At 53.4% G+C, this 9,630-nt stretch overlaps 1 protein-coding gene across 2 annotated transcripts; it reads right to left on the reverse strand.

Annotated features, from left to right (window-relative positions):
* Window positions 1-1,355: 1,355 nt before the first annotated feature.
* On the reverse strand, window positions 1,356-6,904 carry IRF2BP2 (interferon regulatory factor 2 binding protein 2). Of its 2 annotated transcripts, none has more exons than XM_007173793.2 (2): window positions 5,589-6,904; window positions 1,356-4,981 (listed from the first exon to the last, which is right to left on the reverse strand). In XM_007173793.2, the coding sequence occupies exons 1-2, from the start codon at window positions 6,646-6,648 to the stop codon at window positions 4,266-4,268; spliced, it is 1,776 nt and encodes a 591-aa protein (XP_007173855.2). In that variant the 5' UTR covers window positions 6,649-6,904; the 3' UTR covers window positions 1,356-4,265. The 2 variants fall into 2 exon arrangements, with proteins under 2 accessions (XP_007173855.2, XP_057387223.1); XM_057531240.1 differs by having other exon boundaries at window positions 5,637-6,896.
* Window positions 6,905-9,630: the final 2,726 nt, after the last annotated feature.

The following is a 9,630-nucleotide window of genomic DNA, read 5'->3' on the forward strand; positions in this document are numbered from 1 at the left end:
TTCTCACTGTTCCCTATGAAGAAAAGGCAAGCAAATGAGGGTGACTCAGTACTTCCAGTGGCCTACACACGACTGAACATTTTTCTGAATGATTCCACGTATACACTTTGGAATCAGGAAGAGAAACATTTTACTCTTCACTAACCAAATAAAACCATCTATAAATCAAATGCAAAACAACTTTGAGTAACGAGGGACTTAAAAGTCTAGGAATTAAAAGGAGCTCCATGTTTTCCCCTTCAACTTTTTCCCAGCTTTGGGGAATAAACAAAGACATCTGCCACATCAAGGGTCTGGTTTGTTTGGTTTTTTTAACTGAAAACTGAATGCAATCATTAAAGTTTACTTTGAAATTTTAAAAATGACTTCTGCAAGCTGCACTAAAATTTCACTAAAAATAAAATTTAGCATCTTTAAGAAGACTAAGAGTTTAACATTTCTTTTAAGCTAATTATTAAATGAAACATCATGTGTATTATCTATAAATAACTTACTAAGGACACTGTTGCCTGAAAACTGCCTTAAACAGGCTAATTAAAAAATTAAACTATATATAGTGATGGGCTCCCCAAGTTACTGGGCCACCTCTAAAGAAAATACACTCAACTACACATAAACTGTTGCTGTTTAACTTAAAACACCTAGTAAGTCTATGTGTACCTTTATCTTAAAACTATAAGTTTCACGAGTTCCTTTCGTAGAGAAGTCTGCCAAGCCACTGATCAACAAGAAGAGAAAAAGCTGCAAACATCCAGGAAATTTCTTCCTACGTGATAGCAGACAGGAGTTTGAAAAAGGATCTCAGTGCATTCCACCTTTTATCTGCATTTATAAATTTAAGGTTTCAGGGCTTCAACAAAGCTCACACATGGCTTTGGCTCTGACTTTTATTCCAAAGCTTTCCAAAAGGTAGGCTTTTTTTCTTTCTCTTTTGTCTTCAGTGCATTTCCTCTGGCCCAACATGGCTGTTTTATTCCACGGCTTTCCAAAGAGCAGCTCCGTGTCTTGACAGTCTTTTCAATGTCGTCACTATCTTCCCCTTCCAATCTACTATTGCAGAATGGCTGGCTGGACTGCAAGTTGAAAAGTAAACAAGTGCTTTCTGGCTGTACTTTGTTCAGCTCTTCCCGTTATCTGCTTCCCCTATCCAGTTGCCCTTTCCCCAGTCCCTAGCACTTTTTTCTTCCTTCCATCAGTTGCCTTTTTGTTCCATGTCTTTTATCTCCTGCTATTCTCCTGCCGTTCCAGTCAAACCTCAACCCCAAACCCACACATCCTTTGGTCTCATTGCCACTAGTGATTAAAACAGCCACTCTAAGCTTACTTTCAACAATTAAAAAAGGCCTCAGAAAATGTTCAGTGCTCCCAATTTTATTTTTATTTAATGCTAAAAGTTAAAGAAAAAAAAAAGGTACTGTAAATCTGACAAATGACAGAATGCAGGTGATATTTCCATAGCGTGATTTTAAAATAGGATAATATTGATATCTGAGATTACACTCACTTCAGTTGACATGAGTTTCATCATATATAGAAAAAGTATCACCTTCAACTTAAAAAAGTAAAGGTTAAAAGGTGGCACACTTTTAAAATACTTGGTGGCCAAGGAAAGGTATCTAGTAAAAGTTGTAAACCATGTGTACGTTCTCATAACTTTTAATGTGAGGCCACATGAAAGACAGTACATCTGTTAAATTCTATAAATTGTTAAAGCAAAAAAGTGAAAGCTTCAACACCCCATCCCCTAATACTTTGAGTATTAAAAGCACAGCTGAAATATTAGGATTTGAAATCTGATACTGCCCATGTACAGTAAGTAGCTTTCTGACATCTTTATCCAGCTGTGGAGAATCTCTGCACTGTGATCAGGTACAACAAAGGATCAAACCCATGTCCCAGTGTTAACTTTTTAACTTACGAGAATGCCAGAGATATAACCCATATCAACACTTTCCAGCTGCAAGCCTTCTAACGAAGGCCACCCAAGGGCCAGTCGGACTCTTATTTTTTAATCGGAGTAAACTCAACACACAGCCCTTTAAAGCTGTTTAAATTCTCCCTCTTGAACAGCAGCACAGAGATACACCATAGGTTGTCTTTTCCACAGCTGGATAGATTTATTCAAAACAGCAGGATGGTTCTTTACTAATCTTTTTGGAAAGCTTATCTGTATTGAGAATGCAAAACATACAGATAGCTACCACAAATTAGGTCAAATGACTGATCAACTTGTAACATCTATGAGGTCAAATTCCAGTTTATAATAAAGTGCCTAGATATGCATTTATACAACAGACCATAGTAAGTTGAATTCTTTACAAATGTCTTTATGGGCATGTAAAATTGACTGTGTTTCTGCATGTGTGCATTTACATAAGAGAAACCGGTCTGCTCTGAGTCATAGATACTCCAATTAAAAAAAAAAAAGTGTAACAACAAACTGGTTAATCATGCAAGTCTGTTTGCAATATAACAATGACGGGTAACATGAATTTGCACAGCATTAATAGGTGCGCTCATTAAAAACACCATGAAAAAAATACTGTATTTGGTGCAGTATCTGATTTTCAAGTGTTAATAACCCGACCATTAAAAAATATTTGAGCAATTTAAAAATGAAAGACAAAAACATAACTGAAGAAGGATCCAAAGTGGGTAACAATCTATATTTTCAAATTAAAATAAAAGCTCGGTTGGGAACAATACACAGAAGTTGTAGCAGACCTGGAAGCCATGATCCAGCCTAATTAGAGGGCCAAGTTACAAACACCTGAACATGAAAGGATTTGAAGTAGTGTTCCTGTCAATGTTAAATCATAAGAGCACAGAAGAAAAACCAGTATCACTGTGAGACAACTATTTCTAATAACTGATGATTTATTGGTTTAAAAAAACTCATTTTACTGATGCAAAATAGTAATCAAAACAAATTAGTTTACAAAACATTTCTAAAAATAGTTTGAGAGGTGGGGCCTGTCTATTATGTAAAACCCTTTCTTTAATTTTCACTAGTTTATCATTTTTGTCCAGAAGAACAGTATTATTCACTTGGTATTCAAACACATGTAAGAAGGAAATTACAGGTTTCCTCCACCCCCATTTGGGCTGTCACTGATATGCCCACGGGCAGTCCTGGCAGCACCCTGCGCTGTTACTGCCATTGTACCATACTGTATTTAGCGCTCACTACAAACAGGGTGTAGGTGATCATATCAACAGCAATGGGCCTACAGGTAAATGATAAAACAACAAAACACAGAACAGAAACGAAACCAATCCCACAATCTCCAAGTTCACCTGGACTTCTCTTTCGACTCTCTTCAAAGGAAAACGACCACAGCCAACAACAGACAGAGCGCTCCAGGGTGTTTCGAAAGATCAAGTGGCGCTGCAGAGCCAGGCTCCACGCAGAGATGGCAGTGCCATCTTGTCCTCACCACCGGCCGTTATCACTGCCTTGAGTCACTGGATTGTGTATTATGCAACCAACTAGCATGCAGCATGGTCATCTTACAACTGATCACATGGGCCGTGAACAGTGGTCATCTTTGCCTTAACACACAAAAAAAATATCGCCCCCCGCCCACCCCCGCCCAGTCCTGAAAATCTCTCAGCAGCAACTCTCAGGCAGTCTTCAACAGCCCAACAACTGAACTTTTAAGAACAAAATCCAAAATCGAGAAAGATTCAAAATCGATTTCCTGTTACTCTCAAAGGACATCGTTTGGGGGGAAACTCTGTGACATTTCCCAGTGGCATGCCCACTTCACAACAGTGCCCCTTTCGCTCATTTCCTTTCCGTCTCCACCACTTGGCCTCCAGCCTGAGAAAGGGGCCAGCAATAAGGAATAACAGACAGTAAGGCAATCTTACAACGTCAGAAAATGTATTTGGCTTTTTTTTTTTCTTTTTAAAATAAGTGCATACAAATACAGCTAGAAGCGTTTCTGATTTGCCAAGTGCTCTAAAAAAGCAGCGCAAGTCACAGCCTACATTGAACGGTAACTGTCACCAGGATAATAAAGCACAAAGATATGCTAATAACGTTAACAAAAGAAGAAAATGCTTTTATAAGTACATACCTTTTGTCGTCAAAAAGAAAAAAAAAATAGAAACACAATGTATTCAAAAAAATCAAAATTATACAGCCATGTTTATGAAGTCTACATTTCCCTTGTCTTGGATATATATATATGTGGAGATATATACACAATTCAAGCAGTTTTAGTTAAGGGTAATCATTGGGTTTTTCTGAAACCGGAAAGTCACGAGTCTCTCTCTTTTTTCACTTTCACATCTCCAGCAAGGATGGTTGCAATCTCCCCTTGCATGAAGGCCCAGGGGACATTGGAGCCCACAAGGGGGCATTTTTCCCCACTGGGACAATAGACCTCTCCACTGGCTCCCTGCTGTTTGATGCTTTGTCTGGAGCAAGGGAAGCAGAACTTGTGCGAGGGGACGGACGGGCACTGCACGAAGTGGGTGTCCTCCAGCCGCTCGTGGCAGAGGGTGCAGCACAGCGGGGCGCTGGCCGCCAGCGAGGAGTCCGGGAGGCTGGCGGGGTGCACGGGCTCCAGTCCTCCTGTGCTGCCTGCCCCCTGGCCGCCCACCTCTCGGGGGCCCAGCCTTCTTTGGTTCACAGAGGACGGAGAGGGTGGGCTCCCGCTGTTCCTCCTGGTGGTGGAGTGCACCTGGCTGGCATCTTTTGAGGCATGACTGCCCCCCGCATTGTCTGCTACCAAGATTAGGGCTGCCATGGGGGACTGGCCGTTCTGGGCCGCTTCAGGCGGTGTGGTCCGGTTGGAATGAGGTGAGGCAGTGGGGGGCGGCGGAGACACAAAAGAGGATGTAGGAGTAATGGGGATCTTGAGCCCTTCTGTGGACGTGGACAGCCACGGCTGTGCCTCTCCATTGATCTTAGGCGGCCCGACTTCACCTTCTGGTTCTGGAGAAGGCTTCCTTTTCCTTGCTGTTCTTGCAACTGGAAGAACAAAGACATAAGAGGGAAAAAAAGGGACGTAAATGAACGTGCGCTGAAAACGATCTTTTTTTTTTCTAACACATAACAAAACTCCCCGAAGAATTTATCTTCTCTAAAAGCTGGTCCATAAAAACTCACGGGAGTTTCAAGGGCACGTGCAACTTAAACCACTTAGACGGACGGGGCTCTGAGGCAGCCTAGCAATTAAAAAAAAAAAGCCACAGAAAATGGCCCCGACAGCGCTGCCTGTTTTCCCATAGGCCTGCCTGTCCCCAGACTGCACTGTGCACCTGACGGTTAACGTCCCCCCCGCGCCACGCACACACAGGTTAAAAGGTGACTGGTGCCCTCCTGCTCGCAGCCAGGAATGTGCTGGGAAAGGAAAGCCCTGTGTCGCTGCCTATCAGCCCGTCTGACTCATCTCTGTTATGCTGCTTCAGCACAGGAACACGTTGCCACTAAGCACTGGTTCCGCCTCAGGCAGATCAGGAAGTTGGGTGTTTGTTGTTTCTGGGCCGGGGGAGAACGGCGAATGGGAAAAGCACCCCTCCTCGGCTCTCCGTCCCCGGCTCGCCCCTAGATCCCCTCGCTCCACAGCCGCCCCTACCTGCTTTAGACCCGTTGGCCCCGTTGGCCTCGAAACCCAACAACCTGCCTGCAGTCAGGGCCGGCTCCTTCTTAAACTTGCTCTCGAAGGGCCCCGAGTGGCCGTGCTGGTGCAGCGCCAGCAGCGTGTCTCGCACGGTCTTGGGCCGGTTGACCCAGTCCTGGTCGCCGGGCCCGCGGCCTTTGCCCGCGCCCTCGGTGCCCAGCTCGGCCGCCCCGGCCCCCGAGGACAGGCTGTCGGCCGGGCCGCGGTGCGAGCCCGCCGGCGGCTGCTTCTCCTTGGCCGCCGCCTCGCGCTGCTCATGCTCCGCGGCCGCGCCGCTCGACACGGACGCCGGCCGCTTGTGGGCGCCCAGTTCGGCGGGCTGCGCCGAGCCCAGGCCGGCGGCCGCGGCCCCGGACACGGCGGCCAGCGAGGCGGCGGCGCGGCCGCCCAGGCCGAGCGCGGCGGGCAGCGGCGTGGCCGAGCCGTTCATGAGCGGCACCAGGGTGGGCGGCACGGCGTGGCCGCGCCGCGGGTTCGGGCTCTGGCGGTTCAGCTCGGGCGGCTCCTCCAGCTTGGAGAAGCCGTTGGGCACCAGGATGCCGTTCACGGGCGGCGGCTGCGGCGTCGGCGGCTGGGCCAGGCTCGCGGCCGGGCGGCTGCCGCCGAAATCAGAGCCCAGGCGCGGAGGCCGCTCGGCCGCGGCGGCCGCCAGGGGGTAGCGCTCCAGGGCCTGCGGGGCGCGCGGGGCGGCCTCGGGGCCGCCGTGGCCGAGCGGCGGCGGCTGTTGCTGCTGCTGCAGAAGGAGGTCCTTGGCCGAGAGCGGCGGCGGCTTGGCGGCGGCCGGGGCCGCGGCGCCGGGCGGGGAGCGGCCCTCCGGGAAGCAGCCGTGCGCCCGCTTGAGCTGCCGCGCCGTCTCGATGACGAACTCGACGCGGTCGGCGCCCTCGTAGTTGACGCAGCCACGGCACACGGGCTCGGTGAAGTCCCAGATCATGGCCCAGGGCATGCGGGGCAGGTCACACAGGTAGCACGACTGCCGCCGGGACGCGGCCGCCACCGCCACCGCCGCGGCCATATCCGAGGAGCCCGCGGCGCCGGAGAAGGAGGAGGCGGAGGAGGAGGAGGGGGGGGCGCCGCCGCTCCCCGCCGGCACCACGCGCGCCCTCCTCCCCCCCCAACCCCGCGTCTCTCCCACCAGCGGCGGCGGCAAAGCCCGCGAAGACTCGGCGCCCGCGCAGCGCCCCCGGTGCACGAGGGGCGGCGGGCGCGGGGCGAGGGGCTGCAGCCGCGGCAGCACGTCCCCCCGGCCTGCGCGGGCGCGGGCGGACGGCGGGGCGGCGCGGCGCGGCGGGCGCGGCGGCTGGGGCTCGGCCGGGGCCGCGGCGGGCCTCCAGACCGGGGCAAAGACGGGCCGCGCGGGCGCGGGGGAGCGCAGCAGGTCGCGGCGGCGGCCGGCTCGAAGTGTGGGGCGGGGGGCGGGGAGGCCGGGGGGGCGGGGGGCGGGGGGCGGCCGCCGGGGCAGGCTCAGCCCGAGCGGCGGGGCATGCCGCGCCGGGGTGGCGGCGGCGGCCGGGCGGCGCGGAGCTCGGGCGCGGCGCGGGCCACGGGTCGCTCCGCTGCTCTCTCACAGCTCCTGGCGTCGCCGCTCTCCAGCGCCCGCGTCAGCGCCCAACCCGCCTCAGCTCCGCTGCCGCCGTCGCTGCTGCTGCTGCCGCCGCGGCCGCTCCACTTCTACAGACTTGATTCTTCGACAGCCTCGCAAGGCGCCTGCGCGGGCCCCCTCCCCTCGCGCGCGCGCCCGCCCTCCCCCGCGCCCTCCCCCTCCCCCCGCCGGAGATCGAGCGCAGCCGGGAGAGCCGGCTCTGCGGCGCCCGCCTGCCCGCCCGCCAGCGCCGCGGCCCGTGTCCCCGACGTGAACGCGTGGCTGGCACGGCTTGCGTTCCTCCACCCGCTCGGCTACCTCGACTCCTCGGGCCGAGTTCCCCCCCCCCTTCAGGTCCGTTTGGGACAAACCGTGCTAAAACTCATGTTTTGAAAAACAGGTCACTTTGTAACTTGGTTTTGTCCGTAATCTCTCGCGCATAGGGGCTTTTAAATCAAGCGTGGTTCACATTTTGTACAGAGCTTTATTTATTTGAACTCTTCGGTAAGTGCTTTTACACTCGCATGTGTCTTGGGAAGGACACAGGCGCCGCCGGCCCCCTGAAGTTTTCCTAAGAGGAGGGTGTGTGCTCGCAAGCCTAGGACCACGTCCGCCCGCCGTTTCCCGGAGCCCTTCCGGGAGGGAGCGGGAGCGGGAACGCCGCGCGATGGGGCCCTCGCAAACACGGAGTCGTCCCCTCGGTCTTCGGCCCACCCTGCTGCCCGGCTCAGGTCCGCGCGGCGGGCGCGTGACGTGGGCGCGGGGCCGCGGGCCGCGTGCGCCGCCGTCTCCGAGTGCGCACGCTCCGCGCGGACGTGACTCGGCGCCGCTGGCACCGGCGGCCCCATTGAACGAATGCACATTCCAGGGATCCAGGGTCAGCGGCCCGCGCGTCCGCGTCACCGCGCAGGCTCCGCCCCCCCGCCTGCGACTCTGGGGCTCCGGGCCCCGCCCCCAGGGCCAACCTCGGACTCGAGGCGGCGCGGGGCGCGGGCACGAGCCGCGGTGCGGTCCGCGCCCGCCGTGGGGTTGAGCCGCTGGCCGGCCGGCGGGGGGCGCGGGGCCCGGCTGTTCGCGGGCTTCCTCGACCCGGCGGTGGGGCAGGGGCGGCCTCGCGCCCACCGCGCAGCCCAGGCTGGGCTTGGGTGGGTGCAGAGACGCCTGGCGCGAAGTCGAGGTGTGGCCGCGGAGCCGGCCAGGCCCGCCGCGCTCTGCCACCGTTGGCAGCCGTACACGGTGCCCAAGTAAAGTGAGCACTTGAGTTTCACACTTTTATCGGGAGGAGGAGCTGGCGTGTGTTATGGTAAATCACTTTTGGCTGGTCGTTAGTCTTAACTAATAGACGCGAGCTTAGTCACTCTCAGTTGGGACTTCTACACTTCAGCTCTGGAAGGGCGGCCTCCGGAGCTTCCTTTGTTGGAAAACAGGCCCACATCTCTCCCTGAGACTGGAAAGAGCTGGTTAAGTGTGGGAAGAACAGGGTACTAATTATATTATCTTTCCTACAACTGGATTGGTAGGTGGAGAGAGAGGAAAAAAATCCTGCTGACGTTTCTTTCTAGTTACTGCTGTTGAAAATGCTAGGGCGCCTCAAAGGATTAACCACAAAGAAGAGGAAGAACACTCCTAGAGAAACAGCGGAGGGAGCTGCTTTAAGCACATGAAAAAACCTGTTCGAAAATGGCACAGAAAATGTAATGCCACACCAAAATGTTTTTGCAGGCGAAGCGTGCACGACTTCTCATGGGGATTTCCACAGAAGGTGCGCCTGCCCTAGAGGTCTCCCCATCTGTTCCCGGATATTGCCCTGCAATTACAATCCTGCCCCACCCTCTCCTAGCTGGGAGAATGGGACCCCGGTCCCCAGCAGCTGGTTGCCAGTGGATTTGGCCACACCTGGTCCTTGCTGTTGCGCCTCTCTCGCAGGACCTGTCACTCTCCTTGGAGGCCTTGAGCCGCTCATTGTAGCGTGTGACTTCACCTACTAGGCCACTGCCCAGAGGGGATGAGGCCCAGTCTCTGTGCTGCAAGAGATGAGCCATCTCAACACCCCCAAGAAATGGCCCCCCTAGGCAGGGATGGAAATATTAAAAGAAAACAACTCGGGGTTAGAGCCACGGCCTAGTTTTACTCATTTACCTGCGAGCAGGCACCGTAATACCCTCGTGGGAAAGCCGATGGCTCCCTCCCAAATAGAAACACCGAGATCCAAATTCTGCCTCGAGAGGTACTAAGTAAGGATTTTTGTAGAGCAGAGCTTTTCTTCTCCAAGTGAAGAGCATTTCCTTTTTATTTTACACTACCAGTTCAATGTCGAAACTCAGTTGTTGTAACTTCCCTAACGAAATGCCCGCTAGAAAATGGAAAGGCTGTTTTAGTTCTGGTTTCTTCTGCCATAAAAGGATCCGGGGTCAA

The sequence above is a fragment of the Balaenoptera acutorostrata genome, chromosome 16 (genome assembly GCF_949987535.1).
Source record: "Balaenoptera acutorostrata chromosome 16, mBalAcu1.1, whole genome shotgun sequence".
In the NCBI taxonomy this organism is placed as follows: Eukaryota; Metazoa; Chordata; class Mammalia; order Artiodactyla; family Balaenopteridae; genus Balaenoptera; species Balaenoptera acutorostrata.

Coding starts and splice junctions, on each gene's coding strand:
- IRF2BP2 (XM_007173793.2), bottom strand. CDS start 6,648: ATGGCCGCGGCGGTGGCGGTGGCGGCCGCGTCCCGGCGGCAGTCGTGC. Junction 4,982..5,588: donor GGCCAACGGGTCTAAAGCAG/GTAGGGGCGGCT, acceptor TTGTTCTTCCAG/TTGCAAGAACAGCAAGGAAA.